At 40.4% G+C, this 17,585-nt stretch overlaps 1 protein-coding gene across 1 annotated transcript in view; it reads left to right on the top strand.

Moving 5' to 3' along the window:
- The window catches only part of fgf11a (fibroblast growth factor 11a), an 87,160-nt gene that overhangs the window by 46,338 nt on the left and 23,237 nt on the right, over nt 1-17,585 (top strand). Inside the window, exons 2-3 of the mRNA XM_040141540.1 lie at nt 5,367-5,477; nt 17,372-17,475. Coding sequence (XP_039997474.1) covers nt 5,367-5,477; nt 17,372-17,475 — 215 coding nt within the window. The remainder of the gene's footprint in view (nt 1-5,366; nt 5,478-17,371; nt 17,476-17,585) is intronic.

Below are 17,585 nucleotides of genomic sequence, written 5' to 3'. Positions count from 1 at the left end.
TGTTTGTTTGTTTGTTTTTTAGCTTGACCCATACTACGGATTAATAGTTAGGAAATTTCTGCCATTGCTGTTTTTGTTTTCTTTTTAATATTTATTTTTCAAAGCCCCCAGATTTATGGAAGTACATGACCAAATTCCTGAAAAACCCTACCGACTGTTTACCAAAGGCCCAGAATTTCCAGAGGGGCCTTCACCTCTGGAGTTTTATTTACTAGATAGTACATACAGTATATTTACATAAATATTGACATACAGTAAATACAAGTATCTTCTCCGTCCAAAACAGTATGTTCTTGCATTAGCTGATTGGCACTAGTTACTTCATTCATGCTTCACCATCATAACCTCATTCATCAGCTGCTTGGCTACCAGCTGACTGGTATTGTCAAATCATATTCATAGAGGTGTACAGCAAGCCTTTTTAACCTGACTCTTCTCACTATCCCTCTGCTGATACCCTCATGCCAATACCGTTTGCTGCCACTTATACTGTATGCTGAGCTTGTAGTATTTTCAATTTAACGCAAATGAATCTAATGTGTGTTTATTAAGGGAGGATTAGCTCTCCCAGCACAATCATCATTGCTGCCCAGATTCTTTGTTTCCCTAAAAGAGCAGAGCCTTTTCACCAAACCTAACTGCATTTGCTATAAATGGTCAGTTCCGTATTGGAAGTTTCTCTGATTGAATTGAAACTAAGTCTACTAGACCACGTCAGACTGCAACTGAGATCCAAGTTTTTACATGCTGCCAAAATCGAGTTCTACATACAGTATAATATGCAACTTACTACTCTTAAACCACAGCAGAAATTGAATCTACGTTTTAATAAAAAAAACTGATGGGAATTGTGAACAAGCTGCAAAGTTCATGGACTTACATAAATTATTTGTCCACACCTCAAAAACAATCACAAACACTGCTGATAATTTTTGAAAAAAATTGGATGAGCCTAAGAATGTCAATTCACCCATCCATCTGTCTGTCCAAGACTGTCTTTTGGACTAACATGGCTCCACATTTACTGGCTAGATTGCCATGGACTTCGGTACGAATTTTCCTGGTCCCCAGAGGATAATTTCTGATGATTTTGATCACTACCTAACTTCTGTTGGATGCCACAAACTACAAAATTCTCTTTTGTACAACAGTTTGGACCAACATATTTCACAAACTAAAGGTCATTTTGTTATGAAATGTTTTGTTGTGAAATTAGATGATCATGGTCCCCAGAGCATCAATCCCAGTATCTTTGATGGACGCTGACCTGTCCTCCAGTGCCCCCATTTGACCAAACTCTGGACACATCAGAATATAAGAGGTTTCATTCATGCTTTGCTGACACTGCGTGCACTGAATCTAAGAAATATAATGATTGGCTTCAGTTATTTATAATAGAGTTTTAAAAATGAATTTACATTTTGTTTTTTTATTGTAGGTAATAACCAACTTTCCTGGCTTTTTCACTCTAGACCTACAGTCACAGGTTTCTTCACACAGTCCAAACGCTGTTTTTGTTAGTGCATTTAAAGCCTCGGTTTAACCTATTAATAGTATAATCTCCTGCCCGCTAACTAACATCCTGCCTCAGGTATGACTCAAGGCAATTTCTCCTGCTTTTAGCCTTTGCTTCTATGTGCATTCATTATGAAATGCTGTGTGTGTGTAAGTGTGTGCGCGTATCGGCGCTGTATATGCACCAATAGCCTTGTGCGTCCTTGTGTCCAAGCAGCGTTTCCTCTGAATGTTTTGGATCACAGCGTTGTTACCAAACAGGGCTGAACGGAGGCGGAGTCACGCTAAAGGTCAACATCAGCCTCCTCTGTCTGTGTTTGTTGCTCGGCTCTGCTCTGCACTGTGGCAGATGTGTTAAGCAGCACATGGCGTGGTGTGTGGTCTGAGGCTTAATTTGAGATTAACACTCAGGATATTACAGATTACCACGCTCCACGTCTGACCTTCTGTGTCTAGTCAGCCAGCGATGGATGGATGAGCTTTTATCTTTTAGTAGTTACATAGACTCAATCTGGCTGCTGAGGCCAGAACCTCCAATGAAAAGCTTCCAAACATGTTGGGCCACGCTGTCAGCATGAGAGGGAGGATTACACATTAGTATTTCTTTGACTAATTCACAGACATCAAGGCTTAACTCAAACCCTAATGAGCTTCAGCATGAGACACTATGCAGGACTGTTCAAAAGTGTGCTCTATTATCCCTATTATGACATTCCTCACATCTTCTCACAGTCTATGAGAGCAGGCCCTTTGAGTGTGGTAACTCAGAAAATCTATACTCTTTTAACTTAGATGTGTTTAGAAAACACTGACATGAAGTAGTTCATCTGAAGCATACTAAACCCTTAATGTCAAATCTTGTCATATTGTACTGAGTATAATTACAACTGACTGATTGGGGAAGAAAATGTTCATGCCTCTAAATTGTCATTCCATGTCAGAGATATTGGGAATTTCTAATGGTGTAACTCCCATTTGGGGAAAAATAAAAAAATAAAAACAAAAAAACTGCATTAAAAACCCAAATTAAATCCAATGCCATCGCTAATACAACTAATTCAATTAATAATAAAAAAGGAATGATGTTCCTGGTATTTCTCAATAACAAACTGCTAATAAATGTAAAACATTTAAAACAGGTTAGGGCTGAATTTCCATTTCTGTGTGTTGATAACAAGGTTGGCACTGGTTTTAACCACCTCAAAATGATGTGTAAACTGTCTCAAGGGGAAGTAATATAAGGTTGCCCCGTTTTCCCTATGATGCCAACATGTCATGAAACCAGAAAAAAAAGAGTCTGTTCTGCTCTATCTTTGATTTGATTTGATTTTTTTCAAAATTTTCCCTTTTTATCCATCTCTTGTGACTCCTCTAACTCTATGAAAGTGCATTACTAAATTGCTAGAGTATCCTTTTGAGGCAAATTGCAGTTGTGGTAGAACTGCAAAATGCGTAAAGTTTAAGTAAAAAAAAAAAAAAAAAAAAAAGCCAATACTGAGATACGAAAAATGTTTTAAAACTATGAAAACACTACTCATAGGAAATTCTGTAAAGAGATTTATTTGTATTACATCATTGTTTCGTACTTCAGGGACAATTTAAAGGTTCTGTAAGAGTGTAAATGCCAGGCTGAATTTCTTGCAGTGCATGTCTCTCTGTCTTTCTCTCTCTCACACACACACCCCTGCTGTCAACCGAGGGCCGACTGCCAGCTGCCCCCGTACTTTTCTGTCCTCATCCATATTTGATGCGTCTCATTAAAACTTGATTGTGGAAACACTTCAGCATTCTGACATTCCCTCTGATCCGCTGTTTAGTCTCCCTCAGCACTTCGGAGTGAAAGAGCCCCCACTGTCATGCGTGTGCAGCCTGAGAAAAGAAACACAGCCCAACACAAACACGAGGTTAGAGAGAGACATGTCTGCTCATCTATAGAGCGGTAGTGGATGAAAATGCCTGATTGGCTTACTGAAACAAATAGTAGTCTGATGCCTCAGAGTGCATTGAGTAAATGACGACAGTTGGTATTTGAGAGCGCGGTATACAGATGATAGGAGAAGGTTCTGTAAACTTTCAGCATGACGATGAACATGTTCTTGTTTGTTTCTTGAGCTTCTGCCATCACACACGCAAGAAACTTTCTGTTTTTCATCGCCAACTAGAGGGTGTTTATAGTTCAAAAGCATTTCATGTGTAGCACCCCAACACTCTGTCCTGCGTCTGATGCCGTGGGCTGAGGTTAGACTATGTGGTGCTTTTAAGTTTAAGGTAGCTACCACATAGGTTTACCCCTTTCAAGTGAAAATATCACAGTTTATAAGAAACAGAAATAACTACACAGTTCAACTCAGGCCTCTTCACTTTCAACTAGCCTTTAGAAATAACTTATCCCAGATTCGCCAGTAGTTAAAAAAAAAAATCAGACCCCTTTAAACAGATAAACTGAAAACAGATAAAAACTAGCATTACATCTCACTAGTTAACAAAGTAGAACAAAAAATGTCTTTATACCTCATCCATGCAAATTAAAACAAATAAATAAAGGTTCCAATGAAATCCAAAATCACAAATTAGGGCATATTAAACCTGAAAATGACTCAGATTCTCCTCTGCTATAACTGAAGTGTCATTTTAGTTGACACCGCCTCACTCAGACCCACTCAGGCACTCAGAGTTTCAGTCCTGGAAAGACGGCTTGGTTGTCAGAGAAAAGGGAGTAGCAGGTGGCAGCGGAGGCCTCAGTCTTGTCAAAGGAACCCTATTTTTGGGTCACCTGTAACCCTGTTTTACCTTGTAGTCCAACATGAGACTTCGTGAGAGGACCCACACAGCTTGTCACTGTGGTTCTATCTGACTTTGAATCACTGTCATCTGTGACTCACTTACCTACCAGTCACACCGGCTGTCTTCAAGAGACTAATGGCAACTAAGCAATTAGCATCCTATATTTGCACAGTTCCAGTAATTCATGTAGTGCAGTACTGCGCAGACACAGTAAGATCTTATATTAGCCAATACTAACATTTAGTTGGCAGTCTAAAGCTAAGCAGTTAGCATCCCATATTCCAGTTATTAACTACTAAAAAAAACAGTTTCAGTAACTCATGAATGTCTATTATGTAAAGACACCAGCACTAATGTCCAGCCTAATTAACTGCAATTACATAGTTAAAAGGTTCACTTATCTACTAGTTACAGAAGCTAACTTCAAATAGCTACAGCCCTAGCCCATATACAATACACTTAATTAGCAGTCTATAGCTAAACATTTAACATCCTTCATTCCTGCTGGCTCAGTGGCTAACAAAAACAGTAACTCAGAGACACTGATATTGCACAGACACTAGCACTAATGTCCAACCTAATTAAGAAAAATTAGGTAGTAAAGAGGTTAAGAATTAGAGTCACACAGGCTAACGTCAAGAAACTAGTGTTAGTTGATACAACTAAACCTTCAACGGGGTTGTCTTTGGTCCTTTAGTTCTAAAACACTTCTACGCAATTGAAGTGCTCACCTCATTGTTGGTGATGCAACTGCTGCAAGCACCCACACACATATACACACTAAATGAACAGCTTGCCTCCCTCACTTGGACCTGTTTACGAAAGATGCTTCTTTTTAGCAGACACCGAGGTCCCATCAAACCTGCTGAAAGCCACAGTCACACACGCATAAAAGCACACACACTTCACTGTTTGACTATTTCACAGTGTAAATATCAAGACCTGTCTGTTGTTTAATCAATGTGCACATTCATAGGTAGGTGTGTGCATTAATATACGTGCACCGACATGTGTGTATGTGTATTCCTGGGTGCCAGTGAGTGTTTAACCCTGTGTTTGCTCTGCAGAGCCCCAGCTGAAGGGCATTGTCACGCGGCTCTACTGCAGACATGGCTTCTACCTCCAGATGCTGCCGGATGGCACCATGGAAGGCACAAAGGACGAAAGCAGCTCCTTCTGTAAGTGAACAGTCAGACACACAGAGATGTTGTCAGTTAGTCTGATGAAAGTGTGTATTTCATGGCTCAGTCAGTCCATGCATCACTAGGATTTACCCCTGCCTCCATGCCAAAGGACATTTAAAAGGGGACTTCCTGGTAGGACAGTCATATATCTCGACATCTCAACAGCACATGAATGCAGAACAACGCTGCCATGCTTTCTGGTTTGATTCACAGCAGGATCAATCAGGCTGAAAATGTATGCACACTTGGCGAGTTGCACTGGGTGAATGCCAGCTAAATGGGATTTTGTTCACGTTATGTAATAAATCACAGCCGATCCCTGGCACAGATCAAGCATTGCAGACACATGTTTTTAATTGTTTTGCTTACAGTCATTCTGACCTCTAAATTACAAGCCTTGTGTATCTATGAATAACTCTACTGTGTGAGTGTATTCGGTATACTGTAGGTGTGTGTGCGCTCTCACTCCTGTCTGATGTATATTAGTGGCTGGGTGCTCTATAGCAGCCAGTGGCAGATGATGTTCCCGACATGCCCGCTTATCTCAGGCACTAGATGTGAGTACAACATGGTGATTCCCATAGAATGTTTTACAGGGTACTTAAATGACTATACGCATTATTATACTGGAGCCAAATGGTGTCTTCTGCTACCTACTGCAATCTCCATGATCCTGGATAAAAGGTCGCAACAGCTGTCTTAATGTCGCCTTATTGTCAAAACATGGAAACAATCTAGTAGACTAGTGATGACACTGACAGTGGTTGAACATTTTTTATCTTAGCCATAGCAACCACAGAAACACAAACCTCCCCCTGTTAGGGGTCATCACATTGGTGATTACTGACTAAAATCATCATATCCCATGATACCCCAGAGTCCCTGGACTCCCTCCAACCCTCCCGCAGCAATCAATATTGTATTATAGGATATCCCTCATGTGGCAGGACAGCACTTTTTCTGTCAAAACACCAGTTTGGATCGAAAACACGGAGTAAGCACCATTTTGGATTTACAATCCACAGACATGAGACAAAAAATCATACTTTGATTCCAGGTTCCCTTGGTAAAGTTTGTATTTCAACATTTCCTTAAGATGTCAGAATACCTGTGGCAGCAGCAGTGTTACCAGGTTAGAATAACCTGGATTTAAGGTATTAATTATGTGGTTTTTCCTTGGTATTTGTCATGGAAAAAAACATTAGCAGCATGTTTTATGTAACTTAGACGTTGCATTATGTTTTGTAATTGCAAACTTGCAGCTGTGTTTGTGGAAAGCGCTCATTTAGATCCGGACGAGTAAAACTTCATTAGTATTGGGGAAACTTGTGAGAGAGAGCAGGTATGGCACCAGGGTTATGAATCTTCCAATCACATCTGTGTCATTAAAATAGGCCCACAACAGATCCAGAAAGCTCCACCGTAACTTATTAGACCTGCTCTCACCTCTCCCTCTTATGTAACAGCACACCTACACTGAGGCAAACATCGCTGCATGCTGAACTTTAAACATTCTCATGTCCAATCTGAAATATTCATCACATAATACCGTAGGGCAAATCCGAAGGCGAACAGGGCTCATTTCCAGACGGATGTAAAGACTGTTGTTGCGTAATGGTGTTCCTGTTGTCTCTGTATTAAAAGTCAGTCGGCGTGGGGTCACCCCACAAAGTGTTTGCGTGGGTCTGATTTACGGTTCATTTTATAACAACTATAATTTGATAAATCCCAGGATCTGGTTTAATGCTGTCCTGGGCACTTTGCACTCTCAGGGGACAGTGTGAAACCCAGAAATTGTGCACTTTTTATCAGTCAGATTAATTTTTAATTCATTGAGGAATTGTTGAATGATTGATATCATTGTAATTGAGTATCAATCAGCCGCACAATCGTCTACCTGACTGCACAGTATATTGAAAGGATAGAAATAGCTGCGTGAGCATGTACTGTACCTCTGTGGAGATATGTGTGCATGAGTGTGTCTAGTATTTGTGTGTGTGTGTGTGTGTGTGTGTGTGTGTATGTGTGTGTGTGTGTGTGCGTGTGTAGCGGACAGTCAGGCTTATCTTCAGTAGTCTCCCTGGGAGCAGAGACTTACTGTATAATGCAAACTAGCCTGGAACCAGACAGCCTTCGGTTTCACTCAATTTCCATCGGACCTCCAATTTTCCCCTAAAATCTCTCTTTTTTTGCTTTTTTATAGCCAATAGAGATCATGTTTTGTGCTAACTGTATCAACAAATTTGTTCTTAATATTTTCAAGAACTTAACTGATGACTTTTGGATGGCTGGACTAACCTGTTTGGGGATTAAGAAATCAAAATTATTCCTGAGCCCAGATTTGCTGGGTGGTAATTTGATTAAATTAGGAACATGCAGTTTGTAAGCAAAGTACCAGCTGAAATGTAGGTCTTGATCTGAAACACGACTTAAAGCTCTGCAGATTAAGTCCTAAAAGTAGATAAAACCAGTTTCAGAAAAAGGGACTAAAACAGGACACATCTTAGTGCCCTTATCACCTCAGTTAATATTAAGGTTTAGTGATGCTTTTATGGTTTTCACATATAAAGCTTTTGGGGGTTTTGGGACTTCCTGGGCCCTGAATGCCGGTCATTAAGACACTTCTTTGTCTCATCTTCTTCTCCTGACAGTGACACAATCTTTTCTTTCTAATAAGTCTTACAGGATAATTCAGACTTGAACCTTGTTCTTACCATCAGTTTTGACCATCAATTCAGTTGTTTATTTCAAAACTGTATTCACCAAAGTAATTTGGTGGCATCTGAAGAAAGGGTGTCATCACTACATCAGCTGCCGACAGTGCAAGCAGTCAGATGATCTGACAGCTTGTAGACAATCGAACAGTTTTGACAGACTGTCTGAACCACGTAATGTTGTGATCAAACTGAAAATTAACATACCAAAAATTTTAGTAAGAATTCTTCATAGCACGCTCCAGCTACGTTCCACTGCAAAACTGGCAAGTGTTTGAGGGATCTCTGGTTGACTTTTTCAGGCCTAAAGAAGCATCAAAGGAGGCGGCAAGAAGAAATGTTCCTTTTAAGTATAAACAAACGTCGCTAACCAGTACTGTTATTTTTCTAACGATAGCTATCGTATAACTATATACGATAGCTATTTCTACCTCACAATTTACTGCCCACAGAAATGTCTCTATCCAGGTAATATGATGTCACAAAGTGCTGTCCCATTCCTCAAACTGAGAATCCTGAAGCTTGCAACCTACATGTAACTTGCATCACCTTCCACGCCCTTTCACCTCCGACCTTCTCAAAACCAGTGCACGCAATAATTATGCACCTCAATGCAGTGTACGCCAAGAAGACAGAGAAAAAAACAAAAACAAAAACTTGTGTAACTAGATTTGATGCTGACCTCTCCTCATGTACACTGTACACCTGTGACCTGCTGTGAACCAGTGTAGCCTAATGACACCAAACTAATGACCTCCAGGGGCCAGGAGGGAGCCTTGAGGAACAAAGGGAATACATCTCTGACCCCCTCTTGTCCCCTCTCTTGTGGCATACCTGGCCTCGACCAGCTGCAGTCACCTCCTGGTTCTCCTGTCAGGAAGGCAGGAGAAGGCATTGAAGGGCAAGGCTGACGTAGGGACAAAAGTTGGAGGGACATATGGAAGCCCTGAGGGGATGTAGCGGGAAAAAAAGAGACAAGAGTAGCTTTTGTATAGCCTTGCAATACTTTTATCACTTTTTTTTTTTTACTACGTTCCCTCAGGGTTTCCATAACTAGACAATGGAGGAAGTTGTCAGGAAGATGGAAGTGACTGGATATTAAAGCAACAAGCGACAAAGGGGTGGGAACAGAGAATAAGAGGATCAGAGAGGAGAAGAGGAGGAGAAAGAGGGCACGGTGAAACACGCCAGAGAAAACTGAGCCAGCGAGACATGACGGGCTGGCAGAGCAAGAGAGAGGAAGTGCGAGGGAGGGGAAAAACGTGAGGATGACAGAGAGAAAAGGGAGAAAGAGGGGAGGGAGTGACTGGGGACCAGGAGGAGCAGCTGGCACACAGCTGATGGCTCCTCAATCACTGTGTCTCCCCCCTCTGGTGGGAGGTCAGAGGATGTGCCACCCTGTCCTCCCGCCCTGCTCCTTTCTCCCCTCTCCTTCCCCATTCTTGGCCCGTCCAGGCTGTTATGTAATAAAGCTGGAAGAGGAATCATGGAAGGAAAGAAGAGTATGGTCAGGGAGTTGAGATTTATTATCTATTTATTGTGGAAGAGGGTGCTGTTAAAAGACCATTATAATTTAATTTTTACTGTTTATTGAGAGATTTAGGCTTTAATGCAGCTTTCAAACTTCCAAGCAGCTATAGGTCTCCATTTACCACAGTATCTTGTGAAACACAGCTTGCAAAGACTTAAATCCACTTGAGATATTCAACCAAAGTGCCTGCTTTTATTTTTTTATCAAAGTTATATCATAGTTATGTGGTAATGTGGTCATTTTGAAGGGAACCAACCTGGTACTGATAAACCAAAGTATCTAACATATTGAAACTTTTGCCTGATGATGGCGCTAGATGACAAGTCAGTGAATCACCAAAATTCACAAGCCCATTGATACCTGCACCAAGACAGTCTGGACCAAACTGGTGGACCAACTGACCACCCTCGCCATCCTTAGAGTCACACTGCTGGGATGACTAAAAATGGACTGATTGGACAAGTATGCAGCTTATTATGTGCATAGTATTTACTGTGATACTGTATTAAAGCCACTAAGTGTGATTTTTTTTTTTAATGTGATTGTAGCACACGGCATAAGTTGAACAAGGTGACTCTGCTGATACAATCAATAGCTTCATAGAAGATACAGGAAGAAAATGCTCAAAAATACCTTGCAATATCATGATATTCTCTTAAAGCCATATGGCTCACGACTAGTTTATATACAATGTAAAAAAAAAGTTTAAAAAAAAATGTTTTGGTTTTCATCCCTTTTTGGCTTGTGACCTCTTATTATGTTCCCCCGTTTTACATAAGCAACAATCAAAGTTAGTTAGCTATTATTTATTTACAGAATTGATTGACAACACCTTTTTCCAACTGAACCCTGCCCACTTCAAATCAGTGAAGACAGCAGACAAAGCAACAAAAATACATTGCAAAAATGGCTTATGTGAAATAGCCGAAACTGCTGTAACTTTACCAGATTATTTTGTGTTTGTATAAGATCCTACAGCTCTTAGTAAGACAATTGAGAAAATAGGTTTTCAGTGTTTTTAAATGTTCATGCCATTATTTGTGAGAGTATGTGTCCATGTAGGGGTTAATCAAACCGTGAAATTGGGCACATACATTAGAAAGAATCCCACAACTATGGTGGAAACAGCAGCAAAAGTGAGACAGGTGACAGAATGGAAATTTGGAGCATTCTGTCACTAAATAAAAGACGTAAATTAGGAAATAGAAAGGGAACGAAACAGATCTTAAAGGAGCTAAAGGAAGATTAAAAATTCATAAAAGAAAGCAGGGAGAGAATAAATGCACAGAGCAAGTGTTGACGGATGAACCTGCTGGTGTTGTTGTCACTAGATTTGGTCTCTTTCTGAATTCCTTTTCTTGGAGAGGAGGAAAGCAAAAAACCCAAATGAGACAAGGAGACAGACAGTTTGACAGGCAAAGAGAGATGAAAAGAAAAAAAAGAAGACAGAAAAGTAGGGAGATGAAAGCTATTGACTCTCAATGTGTGCATCGAAAAGCCATAAGGAGGAGCTTGATTCCCTGACTTCTATCCACTGTAATTACCATCTCCCACTGTTGGAGGGAAATTTTAGTTATCTCTCTGTGCTCTGGAACAAGTCAGCTCTTTTGCTCTGACTAACTTTCCCCAGTGCTCGATAACGCTGCTTGAAAGGCAGATGAGGAAAACTTTGCTCTGTGTGAGAGCTGCAGCATTCAGTGCGGAAAAAATGTGAACTTCGAAAGCAAAAGCTCTCTCAACGAGATGAGGAGGAAGGTAAAAGAGTGGCAGATTGCGCTCGTGAGGATGAGAAGAAGAGCACGAGGGATACCAAAGGGAGAGAAGTGAGGATAGGGGATACAAAAGAGGGGAGGCAGAGACAAGAGTGAGTGATGGCGAGACAGACAGAAAAGGCTGCAGGGAAATATATGACAAAGATGAATGGACATGGATGGAAAAGTATTGGTTTCAGAGGTCTGACAGAACGACATCAGACAGCAGGGGAATTGAAAGGGAACAAATAAGGAAGAAAAATGGAGCGATGTATTAAAAAAACACAGTGAGATAAGAAAAGGGTTGTTAATTCATGACAAGGCAGGGTTAAAAGACCGAAAGCACCAGGGAATGAGAGGAGAAGAGAAAAGAGGGAAAGACAGATGGACTCAAAGGAAGACAGATAAAGGTGCAGAGAAATCAGATATAAAGAGGAAAGCCAGGGGGAAGAGGTAGAAGTTAAATAACAGGAGGATGAAGGTAGTTGTTGTCAGAGTCATTGACCAGGGAAATCAGGCATGAAGCTCAGATACAAGTCATTTAATCTACTATTGAGTCTTTAAAGCTCTTTTTTTGCAACACAAATGACAGTGTGCGAATGGAGAGAGGCTGTTTAATTTGTTGCCAATGCAAATCAACCTTTATTAACTCAAATGTCATTTTACTGATCCCAGCACAGTGGCCTGTCTTGTTTCAAGATGTTAATGTTATTTTGAGTTCTTGTAACTGTAATGAAATCAGAATGATTGAAGCATTTGCCAAAAATATTGATTATGAAAATATAATACTTTAGATTTTGCAAACTACACATTATAAAGACTATAATTTATGACCTTGCCATGCAGTTTTGGCTTTGACCATTTCAGATGCTAATTATTTCTGAATGAGACATATTTAATATGGAATTGGGTAGTATATACTAATTTGGAGCCTGTCTTTGTGTGCACTTGGTGCCAGACTGGAACCAGATACAATTGGTTCCCAGTCTATCACAAGGCTACCACAGTACACACACAAAGGCACGTATGGACAAATTGGAGCTTGCAATTCATCTGACCTGTACTATATACAGTACACTATATACTATAATAAGTACTTCCTTAAGGTTGTCATCAATAATAAACAATAATAAACATGCGGTTAAGGTTGTGGACAGGTCATGGTTTGAGTAGGTTTAGGCACATATACTACTTGGTTAGGTTTAGGAAAAGATCGCGTTTTAGTTTAAAATAAGTACTTCCTTAAGGTTAGAGTACCTTCCCCGTCATTGTTACAATAATAAACCCATGATTAAGGTTGTGGAACGGTGACTATCAGTTAAACACGGGAAACAAACAGCGGTCTCCTGTGACAAAGTCCTGTGTTTTGTCTTCCCGTCCGTCCACCACAACCACCTCTCAATGTGGACTTGGTAGTCCACATACTACGTCACCTGACTTCCATTTTAGATGCCTATGCAACTATCACATCACAATGCTCTGCTTCATTCAAACAGGAAACAGAATAAAAAATGGCCAGTGCCTGTCCAGAAGTTAAACTCTGTGTGACTTCTCACAGATGACTATAATCCTCGTCTCATTCCAGTGGAGACCAACTGGGCTGCACAAAACAACACTGCAGAGCAGCAGCCCAGCGTGCAGGCCTGCAGATGCCCTCTGCACAGCTTAACTCTGTGTCCTGCTACTGCTTCCCCCTCCTCTCCCTCATCCCATTTCCACTTTCTCCTTGTTTATTTATTGTGTAGATGATCTCAAGCCTCAAATTGACTTGTGGGATTGATTTGGCAACACCCTTCTCCCTCCACTTCATTTCCTTCCCCTCTTCTCCTTTCCCCTCCCTGTGTTTCTCCCTCAAAAGACTTTTGATTAATCTAGTGGCTTCCATCTCACTCTGTGAGTAGCAGAGAAAAAAGGGAGTCAAATGGAAGGACAGAGGGAGTGATGAGGAAAAACGGAAAACAAAAGAAAGATGGCATGCCTCCATGATCTATATGATAAGCAAAGCTCTTTTTGATTAAGGATAAGAATGGAAAAAAACTCTTGGAAGGGGAAATAAAGAGTAATAAATGCAGAGAGAGAGAGAAAGAGAGGGATGAAGAAAACAGAAGACAATACGTAGTTAAATAACTGACCACTAAGCCATTACTGTTGCTATACCTGTCAGGATTCCCATTCTCAAACAGTATATATGCAGTATACATTGGTACAATGGCAGTGTTATCATTGAAAATCTTAGTAATTTTTGAAACAATGTCCCCTTGATGTCAGACAGAGATAGAATCGGCTGAAAACTGTTCCTGGGGGCTTAAGATAATCACACTGTTTATCCTTTCTTACACTTTTGCTCTTGTGTTTTGGTTTTGGAGAGGTTGAAATAAAGCAACCACTATCCAAACTCTTTTTATACAGAGTAATGCTCCTACTTCAGCCACATTCACACTGCTTCAACATTCAGAGATAAGAATCAGAATCAGAATAACTTTATTGGCTGGTGTAAACAACAGCCAAGATGGCATGTGAGAACTTGCTGGGAATGTAGTATGGATGTACACCCGAGGCTAACGGATCAATGCCTGGGCTGCAGAAATGTTCAATCCACCCGAAACCGTCTGAAAGCTGTCGATGATAGCAATGGGATCCTGAATATCTTCCTGTAGCCACGTGTTTGTGAAACAAATAACACTACAAGAGAAATGACTCTTAATTCCTCTTCCCCACCAGTCTCTGTAGTCTGGACCCAGTTCTCTTCCCTCATCACTATGTTCCTCCTCTGCAACCTCTGTGTGTCTTTCTCCTGATCCCTCAGGGGATGTCCGTTGTTGTGGTCCCCATACCGGCTGACTTCAGCGCAGTTAGCTAATCCCTGGTGTAAACAATGCAGAAAGCACATGAGAAACTCTCATTTTAGTATTGAGGGCAGCAGAGTGCTGCATGTGTGGTGGTCGTGTTTTTTCTGTGTGTCTCAATGTGCAGCAGGTTATGTGGGGTCATCAACACCGCAGCGAAGGTACTAGTGTATGTAACAGAGCGAGACACAAGAGTCGACGAGGGCAAGAAGGAGGGAGGCGATGTGTGCCCTGCTCTATTTGTCATCCCGGCCATGGTCTTTGGTGACACCTTGTTCATTTGCGAAACCGACTGTTTGAGATGCTGCCATCGATCGAGCAAATAGAAGCAAGGGCCTTAGGATGGAGAGTGAGGGTGAGGGAGAAAAAGAGAGGGGGTGAGATGTATGTGCAGTTTTCATTATTGACATTTGCACCTTCAAATTGGACACACACACTATCTTTTCTATTTTTATTTCATTCACACTGGACTGATGGACAATGGACATTCTTCCTGTTTAATGTGAAAAGATAGTCAAATTTGACTACACTCACTGGTGATGAAAGTGAAAATTTAAGACTTTCTTCCATCTTATACCACACATATCCAAACTAAAAATGAAAATGGAGGTGGAAGATCACGTGGCACCCGATCTTTGCATTAGTTTATTAGTGCAAAATTTGCACTAATATTCAGAAAAACTAACTTTTTTGAAGGTTGACTTTGTATCTCCAGCACTGACTTTATATCAACATGATAACTTAACTACCATCCATTATGTTGGCAGAACTTCTGATTTGAAATTGATTCGTCTAATAGCAACTAATGGCTCCATGAATCTAAAACATGCACCTGAGACTTAATTTTTCATCTTTATAAGGAATCAGTCATTTTGACAACCAGGCCGACACTTTATAATGCACACTTCTAATTTGTCAAAGAAAAAATCGAAAGAAATAACACTCACCTATGCTGCAAACTGCATTACAAGATGCTAGTTTTAGTATTCCAAGAATTTGAACCAGAAGCTGATTCCAAGAAAGCTGTATCTACTACTAAGTATCAAAAGTACTGTTAGCCAATTATTTATTTTGCAGTCATGTGAATTTGACTTAAGCAAGGTAAACAAAACTTTTGAATCAGGCATTAAGTCAAGTCATGCGTATTTATGTAGCACATTTCATACGACAGGTGTAAACTCAACATGCTTAAAATAAAAGCAAAAATATGTAAAATCATATATGACAAAAACATATAACATTACATTAACCTTACATATAAGACAATTTATAAAAGTAGAAGGTAAGAAGGTATTACAGAGAGTAGGAGAAGAAGGTGATATTATTATTGTTATTATTATTAAAAAGGAATAACAATAATGATACTGATTCTAAAATGAAGGTGTTACCCATTAACCACACACTTTAAACCTAACTAAAAGCTTGGGAAAAAAAAGATCTTAGTCTGCTTTTAAAAGAAGAGTTTGTGTGGTAGAGAATTCCAGAGAGTAGGACCATAATGACTGCAGGCAACCATGAGCTGATTTAGAATTTAATCTCATGAAAGTGAGGAGACCTTTGCTTGATGATTCCAGGGATCTGTCTGCTGTGTATTCAGTGAGCATGTCAATTATGTCCTGATCAAAATGGGAGAAAATAGAATAAAAAATAGAATAGACTTTGATGAAGATTCAAGGATTTGTCAGCAGGGTGGCCTGGGGGCCTTGGCTTCATCCACAGCCCATAAGTGTCTTGCAGTAAGACAATGAGCTCATACCCCCTCACTCATATAAGAATATCACATAAACAGTATATATCTAAAATAGAGTTTGATGAAGAAAAATAAATCGAGGTCCCCTCACTACCTTTTTGCAGAGCTTTTAACTGTGTCTTGTGGTCTTCATAAGCAGATGGATTTTACTGAGTTGTCCATGACAGCTAAGCAGCCTAACTAATATATGAACTCGCAGTTGAAAGCTCCAAAAGACGTTAGTAAGTGGACCTTGGGGGGGGCTGGGGGGGTTAGCACCTCTAAAGGTCACTAATTAGCATGTCACATCTCTTTGGTTTAATCCCTACAAAAATGTAAAAAGAGGTAAAAATGACAATTTGTTGTTTAATAGCAGATATGAGTCAAACTTTTCTAAAGATAGTTACATGATAAATCTTCTGAAGCTCATCTTTTTTTAGTTGTCCTTCTGATCCCTGTCACATCTTATAAACCACCAGTTTGGATGGCACGCTAAGCACACACTCAAGAGATACGAGAAGGACAAACACACAAGTGCATACACATGCACATATACATATTGAACATATTACACAGACAAGTTCAGAAATGCATAGCTTATATGTATATACTTGCATGCAGAAACAAAAAAATGGGAACATACATTATGTAGGCAACCCGTACTTGTGATGACAGATTTTAACACACACACACACACACACACACACACACACACACACACACACACACACACACACACACACACACACACACACACAAACATGCACACACATAAATACACAGTCTGAGTGCTGCTCCAGTGGCCAGGTTGAAGATAGTTTATATGGAGAGCTATGCGCATAAGAAATCCAAGGTTCCACAGGAGGGGATTCAGTGAAGTGCAATACAAAGTGCTGTTTACTGTGTCGGGATGGAGGAAATGAATTCAAGCAGTCTCAGGGGATGTCACTTTCTAATGTGCTGTATTCTTAAATCTCTCTGCTAAGCTATGCTGTCTCTATTTCTCTCTCTCCTGCAGGGGAATTCTCTGTACTGTCACTCCCGGGTTTGTCTGCCCTCCGGTGTACCAGCAACCTGACTTTATTCCTCCTAAATCTGCTTCACCTAATCCCTCCCTCCTTCACTCCTTGTCTTTTCCACACACTTCCTATTCCTGCCTTTGACAGATATACTGTACAACAGGGAGGATGCAATAGGAGACAGCTGGAAAGCAATTGTCTTTTTATGCCATCAGGAAGCTCTATGAGCATTTAAGAGAAAGAATGATTGCTCTAACATCACTCCTCCCTGTCTGTTTTTTTTTTTTTTTTTTTACAGTGCAGTTCAACTTGATTCCTGTGGGGCTCAGGATAGTGGCCATCCAGAGCACCAAGACAGGGCTCTATGTCGCCATGAACAGCGAGGGCTACCTCTACACTTCGGTACGGTCAGCACATACAGTAAAGATATAACTTTAAAGGTCTAATTTGTGATTTCATTACAGGACTCCTGGTGGAAAAACTGCCAGCCCACTGCTGAATTTGTATTTGCT

The sequence above is a fragment of the Xiphias gladius genome, chromosome 12 (genome assembly GCF_016859285.1).
Source record: "Xiphias gladius isolate SHS-SW01 ecotype Sanya breed wild chromosome 12, ASM1685928v1, whole genome shotgun sequence".
In the NCBI taxonomy this organism is placed as follows: Eukaryota; Metazoa; Chordata; class Actinopteri; order Istiophoriformes; family Xiphiidae; genus Xiphias; species Xiphias gladius.
The sequence above is the reverse complement of the archived record's forward strand: the minus strand, read 5'-3'. Positions and strand labels throughout refer to the sequence as shown.